At 41.7% G+C, this 25,322-nt stretch overlaps 1 protein-coding gene across 4 annotated transcripts in view; it reads left to right on the forward strand.

The window, feature by feature from the left end:
• ccdc186 (coiled-coil domain-containing protein 186) overlaps positions 1-25,322 on the forward strand; it is a 100,182-nt gene that overhangs the window by 33,202 nt on the left and 41,658 nt on the right. For all 4 annotated transcript variants that reach the window (XM_078223263.1, XM_078223261.1, XM_078223260.1 and 1 more), the window contains exons 3-7: positions 3,743-3,869; positions 5,811-5,939; positions 9,385-9,597; positions 11,429-11,548; positions 21,603-21,707. In XM_078223263.1, the coding sequence (XP_078079389.1) occupies positions 3,743-3,869; positions 5,811-5,939; positions 9,385-9,597; positions 11,429-11,548; positions 21,603-21,707 (694 nt within the window). The remainder of the gene's footprint in view (positions 1-3,742; positions 3,870-5,810; positions 5,940-9,384; positions 9,598-11,428; positions 11,549-21,602; positions 21,708-25,322) is intronic.

Here is a 25,322-nt window from a genome sequence, read left to right on the forward strand (position 1 = left end):
CCACAGTCCAAAGATGTGCGGGTTAGGTTGATTGGCCAGGTTAAAAATTGCCCCTTAGAGTCCTGGGATGCGTAGGTTAGAGGGATTAGCGGGTAAATATGTGGGGATAGGGCCTGGGTGGGATTGTGGTCGGTGCAGACTCGATGGGCCGAATGGCCTCCTTCTGCACTGTAGGGTTTCTATGATTTCTATGATTTCTATGATCAAATCATCAGAAGAATGAACCTGTACTATGATCTTGGGGTACAGGTTCATAGCTCCTTGAAAGTGGAGTGTCACAAGTGGACAGGGTGGTGAAGAAGGCATTCGGCATGCTTGGTTTCATTGGTCAGAACATTGAATATCAGAGTTGGGATGTCTTGTTGAAGTTGTACAACACATTGGTAAGGCCACACTTGGAATACTGTGTACAGTTCTGGTCACTATTATTGAAAGGATATTATGAAAATAGAGTGCAGGAAAGATTTACTAGGATGGTACCAGGTATCTATGGTATTGTTGGTTTGAGATATAAGGAAAGGCTGGATAGACTGGGACGTTTTTCCCTGCAGTATTTGAGGCATATGGGTGATCTTCTAGATGTCTATAAAATAATGAGGGGCATAGATGAGGTAGATAGTCAACATCTTTTCCCAACGGTACGGGAGTTTAAAACTAGAGGGCATAGGTTTAAGATGAGAGGGGAGAGATGCAAAAGGGTCCAGAGGGACAATTTTTTCACACACAGGATGGTGAGTGCCTGGAACGAGTTGCCAGAGGCAGTAGTAGAGGCAGGTACAATGTTGTCTATTAAAAAACATTTAGACAATTACATGGGTAAGATGGGTGTAGAACGATATGGACCAAATGTGGGCAATTGGGATTAGCTTAGTGGTTAAAAACTGGACAGCATGGACAATTTGGGCCGAAGGGCCTATTTCCATGCTGTAAACCTCTGACTCTATGGGTGGGATTTTACGACCTCGCTCGGGTGAGATCATAAAATCCTGCCCAAGGCGAACGGAGATTTCTATTCTGCGAGCCTCGCCCACCCCGATTGTGGGGCAGGCAAGGCAGTAAAATCCCAACCTATGACTCTAATTAAGAGATGGGAGTTACATAATTCACATAGATAAGTTGAATGACACTGTCTGGATCTATTCAATAGCCATAAGAAGACCTGACCTAAGCGTTTTACTGCTGATCGATGCATATAATAAATTGTCACACATTCCATGCTGCAAGTGCAACTAATCTTGTTGAAATCACAGAGATTTTGTGGTACTAAATTAAAGAATCACTATCTGGTTATTACTACATTTCAGTTTGTCAGAGGTGCATGTGCCATGCTTCCCACAGCAGTGACTGCTCTCCCAAAGTACTTCAGTGGCACTTGAGACATTTGGTTGTCTTGAAAAGTGCTATTGAAATGCAAGTTTTTATTTCTACTCTCTACAATGCCTTATCATGTCTGTAGAATGTCAAAGCATTTCAGCCAATGCATTACATTTGAAGTGCACTCGCTCTAATATAGACAAATATGACAGTAAATTTGGGCACAGCAGAGTTCCATAATTCTGGAATAAGTGACCAGGTAGTCTGTTTTATGGCATTTTGTTGAGCTAGGAGTGTTGACCAATACACTCTAAATGAGGCGCTTCAATGTTTTCCATCCAGCTCAGCAGGAAGCATTTGGTTTAATGTTTCATCAGAATGCTGGCACCACCAACAATGCAGCACTGTGAGTATTGTGCTGAAGTGTCAGCTGAGATTATGTCCTCCGGTCAATAGTCAGTCTTGATCCTGCAAGCTTCTGACTGATGCAAAATGCTGCCAATTGAGTCAAGCCGAAGCTTGGCTTGATCAGACAATCCTAATAGTGGTAGCTATTATTTAAAAATGAGGAAGCCAAACCCCTCTGCGGCTCAAAACCACATTCTCTCGTAGCAATACTTTATATGCATTTTCAAAATGCTTCACTCAATGCAGATTATACATTCAAGCACAGATTCAGTACAGTAAAGTGTTAATTCTCTAACGTGTGCCTGTAATATCTGATCCAGGAATAATATAATGTATAATGTGAACAATATGTCTGTATGACAGTTATTTAATTCTGTTTTAACAGTTGCATCACAGAAATCACATTTGATTTTAGCTTCATTCCATGGAGATTGTCATGATGATTTTGTTACATTAGTAGAATGAGATTCAATTTGAAATTACTCAGCAATTTTTGTTTAAAAATGGGCAGCTTTGATGTAACAGATGGAGCAACAATTGTGTGAAAATGTAACTGGTAATCCTGCTATCTAGTGCAGTGTATGGGGACAAACACTAGCTTAATTATGAATAATGTCATTGCATACAAAAAGCTTCATTAGCAATGATATCACTGCACACTAAAAGGGCACTTGCTTGTTTTCATGAGCCATTTGGTCAATTCTGCACCAAATATTTAAAAACATTAATGTTTTTTTTTGTTTTGCAAGTACTCTTGTATTGGTATTTTTGTTAAGGACATCAGTCCGTTCTTTGCTAAGTGAAGATGAGGACCACAAGGGAGAAACATAGGCATGGGATAAAAGCAGCTTAGGATACCCTTTTACCTGTTGATTTGTAAATGTTGCACATAATATTTATCCATATTTATCCACTCCAGAGAAAGTCATTCTTTTCCTGGGATATTGTGTACCATTTTAGATTTTTAAAATATAAATATGTATGTGAGTATGCATGTAATATGCTCTATGTAAAGCTTTTCCCACAGTGCCTGTGTTTTAATGTTTTTGTGCTTGCCAGTGCATGGCAGTCTGTTAAGACGGTCCAAAAGCAAAAATCAGTTGGTTTAAGTTTGACCCTGGAAATGCATTCTCTGCTGCTCTCAGACAAAGTTAAAGTTTGTTTATTAGTGTCACAAGTAGGCTTACATTAACACTGCAATGAAGTTACTGTGAAAATCCCCTAGTCGCCACACTTCAGTCCCTGTTTGGGTACACTGAGGGAGAATTTAACATGGCCAATGCACCTAGCCAGCGTGTCTTTCGGACTGTGGGTGGAAGCTGGAGCACCTAGTGGAAGCCCACGCAGACACTGGGAGAACGTGCAAACTCAACACACTGACCCATGCTGGAAATCGATCCCGGGTCCCTGGCGCTGTGAGGCAGCGGTGTTAATCACTGTGCCACCATGCCGGTTGTATCGTCACAAGGCTAAGTTTGCTTGCGATAACTGACTTGGCACCTACTTTCTGAGCTCTTGAAATTTAGTTGGGGCTACACTGATTGTTATGCAAAGCAACTTTGGGTGCCATGATGGCACAGTGATTAGCATTGCTGTCTCACAGCTCCAGGGATCCGGGTTCAATTCCGGCCTTGGGTGACTTGTCTGTGTAGAGTTAGCACATTCTCCCTGTGTCTGCGTTGGTTTCCTCCGGTGTCCTTCCACAGTCCAAAGATGTACAGGTTAGATGGATTGACCGTGGAAAATTGCCCCTTAGTGTCCCAAGATGTGTAGGTTAGGGGGAGTAGCCGTGGGAAATGCGTGGGGTTACACTGACAGAGTGGAGAGAGAGCCTGGCTAAGATGCTCGTGTCAGAGAATTGGTGCAGGCTTGATGGGCCAAATGGCCTCTTCTGCACTGTAGGGATTCTATTCTGTGAACAGATGGAAAGACTTTATGGTTAGCCAAGTTTTATTTAACTTTTCGTGATGTGAAAAGGTGAATGCTGTTACTCTGGAACATTTGCTTTACTCATATGCAGACTGATGGAAGAAAACAGAAAACATCAGGAAATGATTGTGGAGATCTGTGCAGAGAAAGACAACTTAAAAGATGAATTGAAGAAGCGTTCTGAAACAGAAAAGCAACACATCAGCACTATGAAACAGGTAAGCCATCACTCCAATTTTGAGTGTAAATTCAATGACAGTTTATACTCATTTTGGTCAGTATGAAATGAATTACTGTAAAAATTTTGTTCAAATTTGTTTCTTTTTGTCAACTTTTCTATTTATTGTACTCTATTTGCCATATAAAGGGCTATTAATTGCCCTGCTGCAATACTGTTCAATTGAGATGCAAGACATTGATACCAACTTGATAGTTTATAGGAATTAGAAGCAGAAGTAGGCAAATTCAGCCCTTCGAGCCTGCTCTGCCATTCAATCGGATCATGGCTGATCTGTCCCTGGTCTCAAATCCACCTCCTCACCTGTTCCCCATATCCTCTTATTCCTTTTTTCATTAGAAAGATATCGATCTCTTTCTTGAAACCATTCAACTTGTACTTTTGTTTCTTGAATTTCTATTTATTTTGTCCTTTCTGGGGAGGATTCGGGTGTCTGCTGGTCATTTTCCTTGTGGCATAACTAGGCAAGGAGCTTGCATTGCTCACGTGGAGCAGGGTTTGACTGACAGTCTATCGGTGTAGTTAGCCAAATGTTCGTGATTATTTGTTTTTTTTAAAAAACTGATCTTTATGACTCGTCTTATTTTTAGGCTGTTCTTGGCAAACTCCTAAAAATTGATCAAATCCCTTGTGGGAAGCCTGCCCCCTATGGGAAATGATTCAAATTTCAGACTGAAGTCTATCCTTTCCATATGTTGGAGATAATTTCATGCTTTATAGAACCACAGGCGTTGATGATCGAGAAGCAAGCATTTGGGCCTTTTATATTGTGCCAGCTCTTTACAAGAGTGATCAAACACTAATCCTGTTACCTTGTTCTCTCTCCCTCTAACACTGGCTATTCCTCTGTGACAAAGGTTTACTCACTTTTTCCTTAAGGATTCACAGCTCTTTGTCCAAAGTACCAGTAGCAATCCTTCCGTGTTGTAACAAACCTGTACAAGAATTGTTTCTTACCCACACCTCTTGAAATTTTAGTAAGAAGTGTTGAGAAGATAAATTTTCTTTATAGCTACAGTAACTCTGTAGACTGAGGGGATAACTTTCTGATGGTGTTGCTTTTGGTGTTTGACATTTTAAAGTGAGCAAGTGTTTGTAGGAGTTGCATTTTGAAGCTTCGCCTGCTCAAACCTGCAGCTTCAATAACTGCACCCTGATTTGGAGGAGGGCATTTGTAAGTGATAATTCAGCTGGCATATTGCACCTCAAGTGCTAATTTATCTTCCTGTCCTGAGCTTCATGTACCATCCTCATCACATATTTCACACCCACTCGAATTGGTCAATGACTCCCTCCCCAGTCAGTCTGTCAGGTACATCCCCAATCGGCAACAATGCTGGAGTGAGATCCACTGCTCTTGGATTTTGTTATAACTGATAAAAGATTGTAAATTATTCTCGGATTAAATCCATTGTACGCCAGACAGTATCTCAACTATGTTGTGGGAGGTTTTTTCAGCATTATTGCCTCAGTTCATCTTGGATTATTTTACTTTCCATCTGTACATGTGAAATCTAAAGATTCAAGATTGGGTATCCAATGAGCAACTTTACTTACGGTTGTATGTGTTCCTAGATTCGCGTTTGTGTATGTATTTAAATTATCATGCTGTAATTGGCAGTGCCACAATTGCCAAGAGACTACCTACAAAAAAAATGTATGTACACAAGTTTCCATTCCAATTGTGGACATCGGAATTTACACTGGCAAAAGTTAATGGGAAGGATCCGCAGATGAAAGCATGCAAAGGAGCTATGTGAGATTATGCATACCTCGGAGGGAATGAAAAGCTGTAATACAACTGAAAGCTGTTCATTGATCCCCATTTTCTTGTAAGCCATACATTTTTAATTGTATTCAAACCTATAAAGCTCCAGTGGGAGAACTATCTACTCTTAATGGATTCACTTATTTGTTGCAGATGGAAGCCCAAGTTGAAAACCTTATGAAGGAGATAAAAATGACAAAGGAGCGATTGATCTCTCAAGATGCTGCTGCCAAAAATGCCATTCACCAGTTGCAAAGAAATGTAACTTTTCGCATAGAACAAGTAAGAATCCTTTCAAAATATGAGTGTAGTTATTTTAAAATTATTTTGAGTTTTTAGTTAAGTGTTTAGTTTTTAGGATAAGGGAGAGATGGTAGGATTATGTTCCAACTTTTATCCCACCTCTCCGCCAACTGCGACAAGATATGTTTTAAAGAATAAGTATTTAAAGCCCTTTGAGGGCAGTGACTCTAAAGAGCAGCCAACGCACACATGTGTGCGCACGCGCATATGCATTTACCTCAGATACACACAGACTCTTCCTGCACGCACATGTGCACACATACCACCCGTGCACACCACACACACATCACACACCAGATTAAAGGATGCCTATTAGTGAATTTCTAGCAGCGATTTTTTTTTTTTTCCTTTTGCTGGGTGAATCTCTCCCCTTTGAGTCTCTCTGTCTCCCAGACTGGCTGGCTAGACTTCACCCCCAAAAAATTCTAAGTGTCGAATTTGAGTGAAAACCGGAGTAATTCACGCTGGTTTTTTTCAGTGGGAGTTCAGAGAAGAATCTCCCACACTCCGCACTGCAGAGGCCACCAGCGTAAATATCATTACACTTCAGTGGGCAGGGCCTATTCCCACCAGGGAGGCCGGCAGCATAGCGCTGAGCAGGCCACTGCATGTGCGCCAATCTGTCAGTGCTGAGATTGGTGTGTGTGCAGTGGCTCCGCACTGATGGCCTCCCGATCACAAGCCAGCTCGATCGTTGGCCAGCACTGCAACGCCAGCTCTCCGCTCTCCCCCCACCAATCATTCCCGGGCCCAGCCCCAAACTCCGCACCCACCGATTCCACACACACCCCCACCTGCCCTGATCACTGGCCTCCCTCCTTCCCCCACCGATCGCTATGCAGAGTGGCAATGGCCCCCCCCCCCACCTATTGCCTCCTTGGCACTGCCCCATGCCAGATGGGCAGTGCCAAGGTGGCCCCTGGCATTGGCACTTTGCCCCTTGGGCAGTGCCAGGGGCCCAATTGCCCCCCTTCAATCTAGCACACTCAGGCAGCTAGTTCCCCGAAAGTGGGGAGCTACTGTAATCCCCACTGGAGTGAACCAGCTACCTCCGCCGGAAATTCGGCACTGGGAGATGCTAGCGGGCGCCAACACATGAACCCCGCGAATCGGTTGACGCGAGATCCTCCCTCCTCACTGCGCTAAAAAATTAGCGCAACGAGATGAGAGAATCACGGCCACTGATCTGAGGCTGCAGCTCAAGATGAGTGTTAAATGTTTCTTATCGTAAGCTGGTTTCTGTCATGACCATAGTATTGGTGTTCCTATTCTTGACACGAGTGGTCCTGCCAAAGTTAGCAATGGCACACAATCGGGTTTGAACTTGTCAATTTGCGTCTCTTTGTGATAGATTTCTTTTCCTTCGCACCAATTTTTGGAGTTTCATGCTAAAGCACTAAATCTGTGTGGTCATTGTACTTCAGTTTTGGCAATCAGTTAGACAATAGTAGCTGTTAAACCCACAGGAGAGAAGTGCATTTTTAATGTCCTCTCAGGAGGGTCCCAAAAGGTTGTTTGTACTTTAATGTCCTGTCCTGACAAGCGGGCTGCTTCCAGCTTTGGGCAATTTCATACTTATTTGCAGACAAGGAGAATGGTTATCTGATTCCTTTTGGTTCTATCTCATTGCATCACTGGTCGTCTGTTCTCCATGTTTTTTCAAAGAAAAATACAGAACTATTTCCTACGTTGGTGGGTACACCTGAGTGGGTATGACATTAGTAATGAGTCCCTTTGGAATACATTTTGTGCCCCATATCTTGACTTCCTGCATTTTACCTGGGAATTGAACCAGCTTGAACATCATCCAATCAAAAGAGAGACTGAGTTAATATTTCGGGTGTATGACCTTTCATCAGAACTTGTTTTCTGGATTGATCTGTTGAGTTTGAAACAGGATGAGATTTGATGAAAGAGTTCAATATAATTATTAACTTGATAGTGCTTGTACTACTTTTTGTCCCACCTTCCTCTGTGTTCATCTATTCTATCAATACAATCTTAACATAATCTGGTTTTGTAGGTAATTTTAGGAAAGATTTGCAACTCACAGAAAAATGTGCTCTCTGCAAATCATATTTAACTAATATGAAATTTACTTTGAAATGCAGCTTCCAAAAGGAGAGAAACAATCTCTTTGCTGATGGGGAAATTATTCCGTTTGTTCTTGAAGTCTCATTTCATGACTCGATTCTATATGCTTAAAATGCAGGACAATTGCTGCTGCTGACGCCACTTACTGTTATTAGTTTTCCATGCCACAGTACAAATTATGGAAAAGCTAATTTGATCAGCTTTGTAGTTGAACTTCAATTATAAAGGAGAGAGATTTAATAATTTTTTTTCTTTTGCACATCCTGGTTTCAGTGTAGACGTGACTCATTGCACTTCCATTATAAATTTGTTGAAAGTCTGTGACTTCTTTTCATTTGCTAGCAATATAAACTAACATCCAAATTTAAGGCTGCAGTTATACGTGATCACAGGTTTATACATTTGCTGAGAACATCCAGCAAACTCCTGAATACATTTTAGTTCAGGCTTTACACCACTATAATATTAGACCCGACAATTGGCAAGTCCACGTAGTGTGAAATAGTATTTGGTGCATTTTGTGTCAGATCAGAACCTAACAGTGGTATTAGGCTGTCACTTATTAAGTTAATTTTCAGATTTGTTTTACATTGCAATTGAGTACAAAACATTAAAGGAAAAATCTATTGGCATGGCCAGATAGATGTTGAAGGCCCTGTGGCACAATACAAAGAGAAGCAGGGATTTTTTTCTGGTGTTCTGTCCCATATTCTTTCTTCAAGCAAGTGGGTCAAAAAATATAAACTGGCCATTCATTTCACTACTGGTTTTGACAATTTGTTATCTGCAATACTTTGGAGATGCTGTGAAAGGTTTATTGGGCAAAGTTAACTGTGATGTTATGAATCCACTGTCATTGCTATTGAAGACTTCAAAGGGTTTGATGAAATCCAGTTAGCCATCACTTCCAGAGTAAAGGTTGTTGGGGTGGGCATTTAGGATAAGCTAAATTTCGTAATTCATTTTTCTTGAGTACAATTTCTTTAAAGTCTGCCATGTTCCCATAATCATCGGTGACAGACGTTTGTCGTCTTTGCAATTGTCTTTGGTCACATTTTGTTATTCCACTTGATATACAAGAAAAAAGCACAGCCCAAGAGATAATGCAGCTGAAATTTTTATTACGATGTTCAAGAAATCTGTGCTGTCCTTCCACTAAAGACTGGGTAACTTCTATCAAATTTTACTTGCCTGTAAACCTAATTCATGTTAGTTTATTTTCTACGCAGGGTGTAAACAGCCATTTATTTACACATACATCCTGATGTTGCCTAAGTCTGATTTTCTTTTAAAAGTGGACCCGAGAAATTAATTGATTCTTTCTTTTCAGACCAACAAAAAATGTGAGGAGGCTCGTCAGGAGAAAGAAGCTATGGTAATGAAGTATGTTCGAGGAGAGAAAGAAGCTCTTGACCTTCGAAAAGAGAAGGAAGGAATTGAAAAAAAATTAAGGGATGCAAACAGAGAACTGGAGAAGTTGACAATTAAGACCAAACAGCTCACACAAGAGAAGGCGAGATTACAACAGCTCTATGAGGCAAAGGTAATTTATCTTCAGTCATGTAATGAGACTAATAAAAGCTGTGAACTTTTCTCCTCATTTTCTCACTTAATTCTCCTCGTCAGGAGATACCTTCCCTTCCTGAAGATGATAACTTTGGTGGAGTATGGCCCACATCCACAACTGGCTACTTTTCATGTAAACTGGACAATAATTATTCACCTGAGACCTATTGCAGTCAAACATGACTGATGAGAACCTCCAATAGAAGTAGCTGCACAGCTAATAAGAACAAGGATCTTGGCTTTTTTGTGTTTATTTTGCCTTCAGGTTTTTTGTAACCTGATTCTATCCATCTCTTTTTCTCATTCCCTTCCCAATTGTACTGGGAAGGACCAGCTAACTTGGAATAGATAATAGTTAAAACTTGAACGTCCTGATCTGGATGGCTTTCAATGCCTTACTCAACTGCACCACGCTTTGCATTTACCAATTGAGCCATCTCATGGGCGAGACTCGTTCTTATGTTTTTTGATTTAGTTGTGGAATGTGTAATGGTTTTCTTCACCCACCTAGATGATCATGTGAGAATGGGAGAAGACCAATGGCCCATGGAGCCTGCATCACCATGCATTATGATCATGGTTGACCTCAACTTCACTTTTTCACCTGCTCCCATTTCTCTTGATTCCTCAAGAGCCAACTCTCCACTCACCATTGAGTCTGCACTAACTCTCCAATAAAGCATCCCACCCAGTCCCTATCCCTTGAACCCCACAAATTTCCCCAGCTAATGCCCCTAACCTGCACACTTTAGCATGGCCAATCCACCTAACGTGCACATCTTTGGATTGTAGGAGGCAACCCACGCAGACATGGGAAGAAAGTACAAACTCTGCACAGTCACCCAAGGCCGTAATTGAACCCGGGTCCCTGGCACCGTGAGGCAGCAATGTTAACCACTGTGGCACCCTATTCATGGAGAATACTTGGCTTAAATGAGTGGCATTTCTCTTTACTATTTTCAAGGCATTTACCAATTTAGTTTAGTACTGAACAATTTATTTATTTTTCTAATGTTGTGGCAGAGCTGCTAAGAATGCTTTAAGTGCTGAAACTTTAGGTAGAATGATAGTAGCATCCTGTTTGCCAGATTACTTAAATCTGGTCAAGTGATAATGTTACAAGATTGAGAATCAAAGCACTTTACTTAATTTAGGCAAAAGATTTGGACACAGATATTTTTTTTAAAAAACAAACTAGTTTAAGGCCAAATAATCTGTGCAGAATTTGAAGTACTTCTACAAATTAATGTATTGAATACTAAACACAAAGCAGTAACTTAGAAAAAGAACTGTTGGTTGAAATGGACTAAGCTCAGAATTTGGACCGTTCGGGGCTGTGATATCTTGCTCAGCTGACCAGACAGTATATTTGAATTATTAACTAGGAAAGTGTTTCAGTCCAGCCAATTTAAAGCAAAAAAAATGCAAATATGTGTTTTGCATTAATTTGACCAAGCTGTTGCATACTGACTGGATACTTCATTGGAGAGAGTGAAGGAAGTTTTCAAATCCATGCTAAAGTTTATTCTGGCTTGTATATTTCCTACTGCTGATTAGTTAGGGAGAGGCACTAAAGTAACCCAATTCTGTAAAAAGAAATGTCAAATGATGAGTTTTGGAATGAATATTTTTGGTTGGAGAAGTATAGTAGACATGCCAAAGACTTCTAAATTATGAAGTTTCATGTGAACGTGCGAAACTCCAGGTCCTTTTGTAGGCGTAATGTGAAAATTGAAAGATTTTCTGAAAATGTGCAAATCTTTTTATTCAAAGCCACATGCCTTAAATGTTTGTTTCCATGGTTGCAGGAAAGCGAAGCCACAAAGCTCAACAAAGATGTTGAAAAACTAAAGGAAGACATCAACTCCAACATCATTAAAGTGAAGTGGGCCCAAAACAAATTGAAAAGTGAAATGGATACACACAAGGTTAGTCAGTATTGCACTGTTTAGCTCATCAAATCTTGAAGCAACAAAAAGATATTCAGTGAAATACTTCATAATTAACAACATTAATCTTTTACCTGTCGAGTTGAATGAATGGTTTCACAGGAAGGCAGTGAACTGAAGTTCAGTTCATGGCCTTAGTGCGCTTTTTTCATAAAAAGGAACGCAAAATTGAAACAGCTGATGATACTTGGACTTTTCTCTCTCTCTCTTGTTCTTTGCCAAAACAGGAGGTTTGTACTGGAGATTTGCATACTTCTTTCATTGCTACTTTGATCAGCACATGCACTGGGATTCAGCCTTTCCTCCACCTATCTGGGTATCTCCTGCACTGCTCATTGTGTTTACATATGGGATATGTCTCCTAGTTCTTCTTTTCACCTTCCCAGTCTGCATTTTTAATAATGTGTATTCATCCAAGATTATTGCATAACTCCCAAGTGTGGTCTAACCCAGTTATGGCAAGCCACAGTACAAGTTTAAGGTCTCCTCCTTTAATGTTTTGATGACCTATGCCAGTATTTGTTACCAATGTTGTCTAGTTATTGAGAGTCGATACCCCCAAGATCTGTTTTCAGTAGAAGACCGTCTAGTCAACCCCTCCAATGATTATTTTCTTGTATTTATATTTTCACCAATGTTGCAAACTTTACATTTTGTATCAGTATAAAATTCCATTTATTATTCTCTGCTAACTGTACAAACAATTTAAATCTAAAATCTTTTACAGCATCTTCTGTCTTTATTACAGTTTGTTTTGGTATTCACCAGAAAATTTTCCAACTGTATGTAGTTTTGATAATTCAGGCTATTAATGCAGTCTTAAACAACAAGGATCCAGCTTTTTTCTGTGGGACTCAACATCTTCCCTAATCCTACACTCCACTTCACTATCTTATCCATTCTCATGTTCTGCCCTGCATTTCTTGCTATTCATTTCATTGGGAATCTTTTCCTATGGAGTTTTTACTGAAAGCTTTCTCCAAGTTCAAATAAGATGTTCCAAAGGAAGTTCTACTACCTACTTTATTTCTATATCTTCAAAACATCAAGGAGGTTTTCCAGAAGGATCTTTCAAATGCATGAGTGACATAGCATCAAATTGCACACCTCCAAACTATCCCTTTAAAAAGTTTTAATTATTCTCCCTGTCAGCTGCAGACTTGAAAATGATGGGTGGGATACTCCGGCCTCGAGTGCCCCAAGACTGGAAATTCCCATCCGAGTTCAATGGGCCACCGAAATTTCTGTCTGTACCACTACACTTGCCACAGCGGGCAAGATGAGAGAATTTTGGCCAAAATCCAAAAAAAGCTTTGGAGGTGAATTTATCTCCCAGGTTATATCATTTAAGAACATGGCATGACAATAATAGACCATTATGATCCATCTTAATTTAAAGAACTTTAGTTGTTAGAATGGCGACAGTGGAATGGAGTGAATGAAAGGTGGAAGCAAAGTCAGTGGTAACTTTCAAAAAGGAGTTGGACATGTGCTTCAAAAAGGATAGTTGGCTGGCTGTGGGAAAACACTAGTGAGTGAGACTAATTAGATTAGTTCTTTCAAAGAGACATTAGACATGATGGATTGAATGTCCCAACCCACATGCTGTTAGATTCAGTGATGATATAACTCTGTAAAATTAAAATTTCTAATCTTTCAAGGTAGCATGATGCAAATGATTCTCCTTTTCATGATTATGACATTTGAGTACCAAAGCAGAGTCAAAAATCAGAAAAGGGTTTTTGAACCATAATACCTCCTCTCTTTGTTGCGGTATCTCTCACTATTGTAACGTCCGTTTGACTGATTGGATATGCTGTTCTCTAAGGAAAGAGTAGGACCGATTCAAGAACAAAAATCGGAAGATGTGGATATGATTCTTAATGAATGTGTTGCATCTGTCTTCTCAATATGGAGATGACGCAGATATTATAGTTAAGGAGGGGCAGTGTGAAATATGGATGGGATAACCATTTTGAGGGGGGAAATATTGGAGTTCAGCAACTTTGAAGGTAAATAAATCACTAGATCTGGATGGAATGATTATCCTAGCTGCCTGGAATACAAGGGAGGAAAATGGTGCAGCCCCTAACCAACATTTTCCAATGCTCTCTAGCTGCAGATATGTACTGGAGGGCTGCTGTTGTATTGTTTAAAAAGGGAGAAAGGGATAGACTGACTAATATAGGCTGTCAACTTTTTTTATGATTAATTTTTATGGAATGTGGACGTCGCTGCTAGGCCAGCATTTATTGCCCATCCCTAGTTGCCCTTCAGAAGATGGTGATGAGCTGACTTCTTGAACCACTGCAGTCCGAGGTGTAGATACACCCATACTACTGTTAGGGAGGGAATTTGACCCAGTGACAGTAAAGGAAGGTGATGAGTGCCTTGGAGGGGAACCTCCAGGTGGTGGTGTTCCAAGGTATCTATTGCCCTTGTCCTTCTAGATGGGGTGGTTGTGGGTTTGGAAGGTGCTGCCTAAGGAAGCTTGGTGAGTCCCTGGAGTGCATCTTGTAGAGCGTACACATGGCTGCCACTGTTCATTTTGGTGGGGTGGATTGAATGTTCGTGGAAGTAATGCCTTCGAATGTCATGGGACGATAGTTAGATCCTCTCTTGTTGGAGATGGTCATTACCTGGCACTTCTGTGGCACGAATGTTACCTGCCACTTCTCAGTCCAAACCGGATATTTTCTAGGTCTTGCTGCATTCAGACATGAACTGCTTCTAACTAATTGCTGCCATGGGCAAATCATTGGTTAAAAAATTCCGAGGGAGCATTTCAATCATCATTTAAAAGGGCATGGATTAATTAAAGACAGTTAACAGACTAACTGGACTAAATTTTTTTGAGGAAATGACGAGGACTGATGGAGGTCATGTATTTGATGTAATCTACTTGGATTCTAAGACGGCTTTTGGCAAGGTTTCACATGAGACTTGTCAGTAAACGAATGCAAGGGAAAAATACAAGTTAGATCCAAAATTGGCTCAATTGGCAGAAAGCAACAGTAAGAACATAAGTAATCAGATTAGGAGTAGTCCACACGGTCCCTTGAAGCTTTTCCTCAATCAGTGCAATCCTGGCTGCTGATCTGCTTCAACTCCACTTTTCCACTTGTTCCCCATTTCCATCATCTCTTTGAGATATGAAAAATATATCAATTCCAGCCTTGAATATATTCAGTGGAGCATTCAAAGCCCTCTGGGCTGGAGAATTCCAAAGATTCACAACACATTGAGTGAAAAAAATGCTCCTCATTTCAGTCCTGACTGACCCCTCAGACTGAAGCTGTGTCCCCATGATTTCCCAGCCAGGGAAACCACCTCAAATGTCAACTCTATCAAGCCATTTCAGAATCTTGCAAGTTTCAATTATATCATCCCTGATTCTTCAAAACTCAAGAGAATTAGTCCAATTTACTCGGCTTCTTATCATAGGACAACATCCCAATAACCAATCTGGTAAACCGTCATAGTACTTTGATAAATGATTTGGATGTGGAGACCAAAAATTATATTTCCAAATTTGTTGATGACAATACTACGTAGGAATCTAAGTTGCGAAAGGAGGCTTCAAGGGACTTGGACAGGCCAAGTGAATAGTCAAGAACGTAGCTGATGGAATATGATGTGGCTAAATCTGAAGTAATCCACTTTGGTAGAAAAAGGAGGAAGACAAGGTGTTTATTGGCGAGATGATGGGTAGTGTTGATGTCAAGAGACCTGGGTGTTCTTGCTGATGAGTTACTGAATGCTAGCATGCAGGTGTAACAAGCAATTAGGAAGACAAATGACCTTCATCACGAGAGTATTTGAGTCCAGGAGTATAGATGTTTTGCTGCAGCTGTATGGAGCCTTGGTGAGACTGCATCTTGGAGCATTATATTCAGTTTTGGTCTCCTTATCTGAGGAAGGTTTTACTTGCCATAGAGGGAGTGCAATGGAGGTTCACCAGACCAATCCCTGGGACGGCAGGAGTGTCATAAGAGAAAAGATTGAGAACTGAGCCTGTACTTTCTAGAGTTTAGAAGAATAAGGGGTGATCTCATTGAAACCTCCAAGATTTTAACAGGGCGTGACAGGATAGATGTAGAAAGGATGTTTCTTCTGGCTGATGAGTCGAGAACCAGAGGACACAATCTCGGAATAAGGGGCAGGCCATCTGAGAATGAGACGAGGAGGAATTTCTTCATTTCAAGGGTGGGGTGACTCTTTGGAATTCTTTGTCCCAAAGGCTGTGGAAGTCCAATCACGGATCATGTTCAAGACTAAAATCGATTGATTTCTGGATATGAATGACATCCAAGGGGTATGGGGGTAGGATGGGAAAGTGGCCTTATGGTAGTTAATCAGCCATTATCTAATTGATTGGTGGAGCAGGCTGAATGGGCCAAATGGCAGCCTTCTGCACTGTAGGGATTCTATGATTCTTCATAGTTGAAATGCTCTAGCCCAAGCAACATCCTGGTGAATCTCTTATGCACTCTGTCTAGTGCAATCACATCCATCCTATAGTGATGTAACCAGAACTGGCCTTACGAGTGTTTTGTACAGCTCTATCATAACCTCCCTGCTCTTGTATCAATGTCTCGGCTGATAAAGACAAGTATCCTATACGCTTCTCAATCACTTTATCTACCCATCCTGATTCCTTCAGGGGTCAATGGCAGTGGTTCCCAACCTTTTCAGTAACACTGCAATGAGTCAAACAATTCCATGTCACACCCACTTACTTGCAGCTGAATCGAATGCTCGTAAATGCCCACAATGTAGCAAACCAGGAGTGGCCAATCACGTACATGGGGTGTGGCCACCTGGTGTCCCATCTCCATGGAGATGGAACGCTGGCGCCTGTTGCATTTTTGGTGGATTCTACACGGATGCTTGCTATTTCAAGTCATTCAAAAAGCAAATTTTGGAAAGGGGGTGTCACAACCAGCAATAAATCTCGAATTATATTTATTTATTAAATGCCCGTCTTAATTTAGGAATAATTGAATTAAACAATACCATAATTGGGGGAAAAAGAGGAAATATTACAAACCATGACTAGCAAATCAAATCGACAAAATGTATTGCCTTCAGAAATGAGAGAAAAAATTCTGATAGATCCGGAAATTGACCTAAGCTGTTCAGTTAAATTTGTTCTTTATAAACAAAAAAACTGCTGAAAAATGCCACTGGTCTTAGAGGGGGAGCAAATAGCAAATGATTTCCAGCATATCTGCTCACCATAAACTAAAACTAATCTGTCATTAGAATTTGGGTGAGCGTTGCACCTTTCAGCTAAAACCGTACAAGATTGTAATTTTGTTTACTTGTTACTCATACAGCTACTCATACAGGAGCTGAATGAGTGGATCACTCACACCAGTTTACTATAATGCAACCACGCTTTTTCTTTCTGGCATTATTAACTGCCTTAGGTATTAAGAAATGAGTTGACAGCCCTTTGTCTGTGCATCGCATCTGCCCTAATATCCATAACCTGGAACGCAGCCTCCTTCACCTTGTATGTGGGCATGTCTACACTCTGCCTGGGTGAAGCTGACCCTGTCGATCAAAGCTGGGAGTCGGGCGCGGGCTGATACTGTTAGAATTTTCCAGCCATTTGCAGGGAAAACCATTGAGAAATCCCCCAGATTTAACTCCTCGGCATTGCACTTGGATTGAAGGCACGTGGCTTTAATCACAGAGACAACCATCCGTGCCTTAGGCAAATTGCAACTTGTACTTCCAGGCAATAATATACATGGAACTTTTTTTTAAAAGTAAAGGGTGATGAAAAGTCCAGTTCTTCTCAGTGCTGGAAACTTAAGTTGATTAATTCTCCTCATCACCACCAGATGGCATTGTAAGATCTGGATGCAAACTGCAAATGGTAGTTTCTTGATGAAATTATTGTAGTTATGCCCAGTTTAGGTGGTTTGCAGACTAAATGAGCAATGCTATTCAGTGATAACACAAATCGGGAGTAGAATTTCTAGATTTCATATTCAAACACCGGTTGCTTCAAACTTCAAACTTTAAAGCTGCAGTAATGCTGACAAAAGCTGATTGAGGGACAATATGAGTATGATGGCGAAGTTGACTTTGGGAAAATTCTAAGTGCAACCCCCCTTTCACGCTGTATATATTTGGCATTTAAAATACATTTCTGATAATCCTTAAACCATATTAATGGTTGCCAGTAAAGTTGATGCTGGACCCTCTCGAGCTAATTTGAAGATCATTATGTTCACTATTGTGCAGTTGAATTTTTCACTTCAACTTTGACCCAGCTGGTACAATGCAAAAGTTTAAAGTTTATTTATTATTGTCACTGCAATGAAGTTACTGTGAAAACCCCCCAGTAGCCACACTCTGGTGCCTGTTCGGGAACACTGAGGGAGAATTTAGCATGGCCAATGCACCTAACCAGCACGTCTTTCGGTTTGTAGGAGGAAACCAGAGCACCTGGAGGAAACCCACGCAGACATGGGGAGAATGTGCAAACTCCGCACAGACTGTGACTCAAGTCGGGAATCGAACCCGGGTCTCTGGCGCTGTGAGGCAGCAGTGCTAACCACTGTGCCACCGTGCCGCCGAGATGGATTTGGATGCATGAGAAATTAATAGGCTAGATACATCTTCAGAGTGAAAAGATTTCTTCTCAACTCGCCTGAACACTTCTGCCAATTACCATAAATTGTTGTGATGAAACATAGGAGCAGGAGTACATCATTTGGCCATTCAAGCCTGCTCTGCCATTTGTTATGATTATGACTGATCATCCAACTCAGTAACCTGTTGCCGCTTTCCCTCATATCCGTTGATCCACTTCGCCCCAATAGCTATATCTAATTCCTTCGTGAAATTCCTTCGGCACGGTAGCACAGTGGTTAGCACTGCTGCTTCACAGCTCCAGGGACCTGGGTTCTAATCCCGGCTCGGGTCGCTGTCTGTGTGGAGTTTGCACATTCTCCCCGTGTCTGCGTGGGTTTCCTCCGGGTGCTCCGGTTTCCTCCCACAGTCCAAAGATGTGCGGGCTAGGTTGATTGGCCATTCTAAATTGCCCCTTAGTGTCCCGGGGTGCAGAGGTTAGAGGGGTTAGTGGGTAAATATGTAGGGATATGTGGATAGGGCCTGGGTGGGATTGTGGTTGGTGCAGACTCGATGGGCCGAATGGCCTCTTTCTGCACTATAGGATTCTATGATTCTCTGAAAACATACAACATTTTGGCCTAAACTGCTTTTCATGGTAGCAAATTCCACAGGTTTTCCATTCTCTGTCCTCGCCTCAGTCCTCAAATGTTTACCTTGTATCCTTAACTATGACCCTGGTTCTGGACACACCCACCATCGGGACTATCCTTCCTGTATCTACCCTGTGTAGTCCTGTTAGAATTTTATAGGTTTCCATGAGATCCCCCTTCATTCTTCCAAGCTCCAGCAAATCCTAACCGACTCATGGTCTTTCCATATGTCAGTCCTGTCATCCCATGAATTAATCTGGTAAACCTTCACTGCACTCTCTCCATAGAAAGAGCATTTTTCCTCAGATAAGGAAACCAGAACTACACACAACATTCCAGGTGTGGTATCGCCAGGGCCCTGTATAATTGCAACAAGACATCTCTGCTCTTGTACTCGAATCCTCTTGCTTTGAACATTGACAAATCATTTGTCACCTTTACTGCTTGCTGCACCTGCATGCTTACTTTCAGCAACTGGTGTACGAGGACATCCAGATCTCGTTGAATATTCCCCTCTTTCAGTCTATAACCATTTCAGATCATCTGTCTTCCTGCTTTTGCTACCAAAGTGGATAACCTCACATTTATCCACATAATACTTCATCTGCCATGCATTTACCATTTGCTCAACTTGTCCAATTTATCTGAAGCATCTCTGCATCTTCCTCACAGCGCATCCTCCTCTCCACTCACCCTCCCACCCAGATTTATGTCACCTGCAAATTTGGAGATATTGCATTTAGTTCCCTCATCTAAATCATTCATATATATTGTGAATAGCTGGGGCCCCAACACCTGATCCCTGCGGTACCCCACTAGTCAACTGCCTGCCATTCAGAAAGTGACCCGTTTATTCCTTGTTTCCTGTCTGCCAACCAGTTTTCTGTCCATCTCAATACACCAGCCACAATCCCATGCGCTTTAATTTTACAAGATAATCTCTTCTGTGGGACTTTGTTGAAAGCCTTCCAGAAGCATCAACTCTACTGGTTACATCCTCAAAGAATTTGAGTAGATTTGTCAGGCATGATTTTCCTTTCATAAATCCATGCTGACTCTCTCCGATCCCACCACTGTTTTCCAAGTGCTCTGCTATTGAATTTTTTATAATGGACTCTAGAGTTTTCCCCACTACTGACATCAGGCTGACTGGTCTCTATCTCTCTTTTTAAATAGTGTGGTTATATTAGCTACCCTCCAACCTGTAGGAACTGTTCCAGTGTCTGCAACATCTTGAAAGATGACTACCAATGCAAGCTCTATTTCTAGGACCACTTCCTTTAGTACACTGGGATGTGGATTATCAGGCCCAGGGATTTATCAGCCTTCAATCCCATCGATGTCCCCAACACCATTTCCTTATTGATATTGATTTCCTTCCGTTCCTCTCTCTCAGTGAACCCTATGTTGCCCAACATTCTCAAACAAGAGGAGGACATAGAAATGGGTCCTTAACGGATGCTCTAATTTTTGGTGCAGGAGCAGTAAGAGAAGCCATTGCTGGGGATTCTTTTGACTCCGTTCCGATTGTTAAGAATGGAATCAAGAATGCAGTCACGCTAAGCAGGACAGTGCATAAAGGGTGCTGAAGGAGGGTGGCATGGCTGACTGTGTCAGTCTGTCGAGAGCTTGAGGAGGATAATGCACCTTGGTCACAGTCACACATGATGCTATTATGACTTGGATTAATGTTTGAGGTTGCGGCAGAATGGAAACTTGATTGAGAGGTTCAAACATGCATTTGCAAAATAGATGACAGCTGGTTTGGGAGGTGACAGTAGATTTAGGAACCGGAGAAATAAGGCAGCTTAAAGGCAGAGAGATAAGGAGATTGGTTGGTAGTGTGCGTGGAAGGGATGATGTTGGGATGGTCGATTGCAATGGTGAAGAGGTTAGTTCTTTAAATTAATGGATGGGGGGAGAAAATACTTGCTGGAACCATTTGTAATATCACATGGATTGGAGCTAGGAAGCCTAGGGCCAGCAGTTTAGGGGGAATGCAGTTTTTGGGGGCCAGCAGTTTAGTGGGAATGGGACCAAAGGTCTTAAGTGCAAATTCATCAGAAGAGTAGCTGGACTTTTTAAGTGTTAAAATATGAGGGAAAGTTTGCATAAACTGAACTTGTATTCCCTTGAAGTTGGTGTGATTAAGTTCTTTGACACAGGAAATACAGATAGATGATTTCCTTGGGTGGGATATAAAGCATAAGAGGATAAAATTGGAGCTAGACCATTTAAATGTGAAATCGAGAAACCGTTTTTTTCACCAAAGGTAGTGGAAATCATTCTTAAGTCTGTTGGATGATAATTCGCTGAAAGGCAAAGGTTCAGGGTTCAGGCTTGTGGAACAAAGAGGGAAAAGCAACTGAACGGATGACTTTAGACCAAACCTTATAACCAAACTTTTGCACTTGTTGGTAGGAAGATGGAGGGAGCTGGCTTTGGGTGGATGGGTTTAAGTAGACCGTTGGTAGTGAAGAAGTAGTACTGGAGAGGTTATCATTGGTCTCCAGATACTTTTGGAGAGGTAGATTTTTTTTAAGAGGAGTCAAGGAAGGTGACACAGTTTCTTTCTAATGTGAAGTTTTACAGCTAAAAATGTCAACAAAAATACTAAAAAATCATAAATATATATAACATTTATGACTAATTATTGTAACCATCTCTCTAAGGTATTTACAGTGGGAAGTCCAGAACTGCCTTTTGCAGTATCATTAGGACATGTGTAAGAAAAAATGAGCCATTTTACCAAAGTAAAATTTAACTTCAGTTTTTATTTTGCATTGCTGAAGGAAACCAGAGAAAAATTGAAAGAAACAACTGTCAAATTAACTCAGGCTAAAGAAGAAACTGAACAAATCCGGAGAAACTGCCAAGACATCATCAAAACCTATCAGGTTGGTTTGGGTTTGGTGGTAGTGATGATCCTTTTGTTTGTAATTTCCATTCAGTTTTCATCCATTTTTGCCCTCTGTTCAATCATTCTTTTCACCTTGCAAAGCATTTTGTTTTGCAGGGGGTGGGGTATTGTCTCAAATAATGGGTATTGGAGGATGGTGTTATGTAGCGACTGGGATAGATAAATGGAATGAAGTGTTTCACAAGTGGTCCATCTGGCAGAATCCAGTTGCTTGTTGCATTTTTGCACATTAAATGTTACAAATTTTGGGTATGTTGCGGCAGTTTATGGAGCATTTGATGTTTGGATAAGCAGACTTTGTCATTTGGTTTGTGTGTTTGTCAGAAGCTATGTTTGGCATGTTGAGGAATGCTCCAGACCAATGGCATTCGTTTGTAGATATAAAGTGAGACTCAGATAAGGCATCTTTAAACAGGGGCGGCACGGTAGCACAGTGGTTAGCACTGCTGCTTTCAAGCTCCAGGGACCTGGGTTCGATTCCCGTCTTGGGTCACTGTCTGTGTGGAGTTTGCACATTCTCCTCGTGTCTGCATGGGTTTCCTCCGGGTGCTCCGGTTTCCTCCCACAGTCCAAAGATGTGCGGGTTAGGTTAATTGGCCATGCTAAATTGCCCCTTAGTGTCCCGGAATGCGTAGGTTAGAGGGAATAGCAGGTAAAATATGTAGGGATATGGGGATAGGGCCTGGGTGTGATCGTGGTCGGTGTAGACTTGATGGGCCGAATAGCCTCTTTCTGCACTGTAGGGTTTCTATGATTCTATGAGAATGAATGCAGCAGTAGCTATTTACCTACAGCAAATTTTGGTCAGGCAACAAGAGAAACAATTAATTACTTGCCTGAAGTGGTGTTCAGATGCTCGGCCTTCTTGCCAGTCAGGATTGTGTGGACAATTTAACAAGATCATTTGGTAAGGGACAAATGCCAATGGTCCAATTTATTGACCACAGCTCAGCCTTCAACACCATTATTCGTACAAAAGTTACCTCCAAACTCCGTGTCCTGATGCTTGGCTCCTCCCTCTGCGACTGGATCCTTGACTTCCTAACCCACAGACCGCAATCAGTAAGGATAGGCAACAACACCACCTCCACAATCATCCTCAACACCAGAACCCCACAAGGCTATGGTCCTCAGGCCCTTACTATACTCTCATGACGGTGTGGCCAAATTCTCCTCCAACTCGATTTTCAAGTTTGCTGACGACACCACCGTAGTGGGTTGGATCTCAAACAATGATGAGACGGAGTACAGGAAAGAGATAGAAAATCTGGTGGACTGGTGTGATGACAGTCATCTCTCCCTCAATGTCAGCAAAACAAAAGAGATAGTAATCGACTTCAGGAAGTGTAGTGGAGGTCATGCCCCCGCCGACATCAACGGCGATGACGTGGAAATGGTTGAGAGCTTCGAGTTTTAAGGTGTCCAGATCACCAGATTCCTGGTCCCTCCGTGCTGACGGTATAATTAAAGCCCATCACCGCCTATACTTTTTCAGGAGGCAAAGGAAATTTGGCATGTCCACTATGATTCTCACCAACCTTTACAGATGCACCATAGAAAGCATTCTTTACGGTTGTATCACAGCTTGGTATGGGTCCTGCTCTGCTCAAGACAGCAAGAAACTACAAAGGGTCATGAACGAAGCCCAGTCCATCACACAAACCAGCCTCCCATCCATTGACTGTCTGTTTTCCGCTGTCTCGGAAAAACAGATAGCATAATCATGAACCCCGGACATTCTCTCTTCCACCTTCTCCCATTGGGAAAAGGATACAAAAGTCTGAGGTCACATACCAACCGACTCAAGAACAGCTTCTTCCTTGCTGCCATCAGACTTTTGAATGGACCTATCTCATATTAAGTTGATCTTCCTCTGCACCCTAGTTATGACTGTAACACTACATTCTGCACCCTCTCCTTTTCCTTCTCAATGTACGGTATGCTTTGTATAGCGCGCAAGAAACAATATACTAATATATGTGACAATAAATCAACTCAAGAGGAGTTGAACTGGATATATTCATGACAGTCACGTTTTTCAATGACAATCTGTTGTCACTATTTTAAATAGCCCTTTTGTAATTAATGGCTTGTATCTTTGGTTGTAGTTATGAAGCCACATTTTCCATTGTTATAATGTTAATATTACTTTTTATTTGCGCATAGGTTATGGCCATTGCTAGCATTTATTGCCCTTCAAAGTGGTACTGAGCTGCTGCCTTGAACTGCTCCAGGCTATGCAGGTGTACCTGCAGGGCTGTTGCATTGGAATTTATTGCATAGAAATGGGTTTCGACCCAGCAACAATGAGGGAATGGGGGTATATTTTCAAGTCAGGATTGTGTGACTTGGATGGTGTACCTTGGAGGGGAACTTGCAAGTCGTAGGGGTGAATTTTACCATTCTGCCCGCCACGGAATCAGCGTGAGCGAGAGACGGACCATGGAAAGTCTGTTGACCTCGGGTGGAATTTTACAGTTTCGGGACGAGCGTGCCTGGAAAAATCCCACCCCTCGTGTTCTCGTGTGTCTGCTGCCTGAAGTGGAGGTCATGATTTTAGGAGATACTCTTGGTGCATTGCTGCTGTGCATCCTGTAGATGGTACACCCTGCAATCGTATTGTCCTCATGGTGGATGGAGTGAATATTTAAGGTAGCACTGGGAGTCGAGCAGATTATTGCCTTGTCCTGGATTGCGTTGAGCTTCCTGACTGTTACTGGAGCTGCACTTATTCAATCAAGTGGAGCATATTCCATCACACTTCTGATTGTGCTTTGTAGACAGTGAAAAGACTTGTTGGAAGCAGCATCTGTCAGTCGCTGCAAAATTCCCATTTCTGACTTGTTGTCGTCACAGTATTTAGATAATTGTTCCCAGTTAAGTTTCTGATTGATGGTGATCCCCATGATCTTTATGTAGGGGACTTTGGGATTTGAACAGTGAAGTTGTTTAGACTCTCTTGGAGGTGGTCATTTCCTGGCACTGACCAATAACATTTACATTATTCCAAGTCTGAATGCTATCCAGGTCTTGCATATGCAGACATAGAATGCTTCAATATCTGCATAGTTGCAGATGGTACTGAAAACTTCAATCTCCAGCAAACAACCCCACTTCATCCCTTATGATGGAAGGAAGGTCACTGATGAAACAGCTGAAGGTGATTGGGTCTAGAGCCTGAGGAACTGCATGATGTTCCGGGATGGAGGGGATTGGCCTCCAATGACCATAGCCATCTTCCTTTGTTCAAGGTATGACTCCAACCATCGGAGAAATTTCCCCGATTTCCACTGATTTCAATTTTACTAGGGCTCCAGATGCCACGTTCAAGTAAATGCTTCCTTGATTCTCTCTGACGTTTATCTTCATCGTTGACATTTTGAGATGCTTGGCCCAAGGCTTTGAGGCAGAACCTAGCTGTCATTGACACCTTCCATCACTGTACTGCTGATTGACGGTAATTGGCCAAATTGGATTTGTCCTGTTTTTGTGATCAGGGTACAGCTGAGCAATTTTCCACTTTGTCTGTAGATGTCAGTGTTGCATCTGAAATAAAACAGGACGGTTGGAGTTGAGGTAAGTTTCGAATTGC

This window comes from Mustelus asterias, chromosome 11 (genome assembly GCF_964213995.1).
Source record: "Mustelus asterias chromosome 11, sMusAst1.hap1.1, whole genome shotgun sequence".
In the NCBI taxonomy this organism is placed as follows: Eukaryota; Metazoa; Chordata; class Chondrichthyes; order Carcharhiniformes; family Triakidae; genus Mustelus; species Mustelus asterias.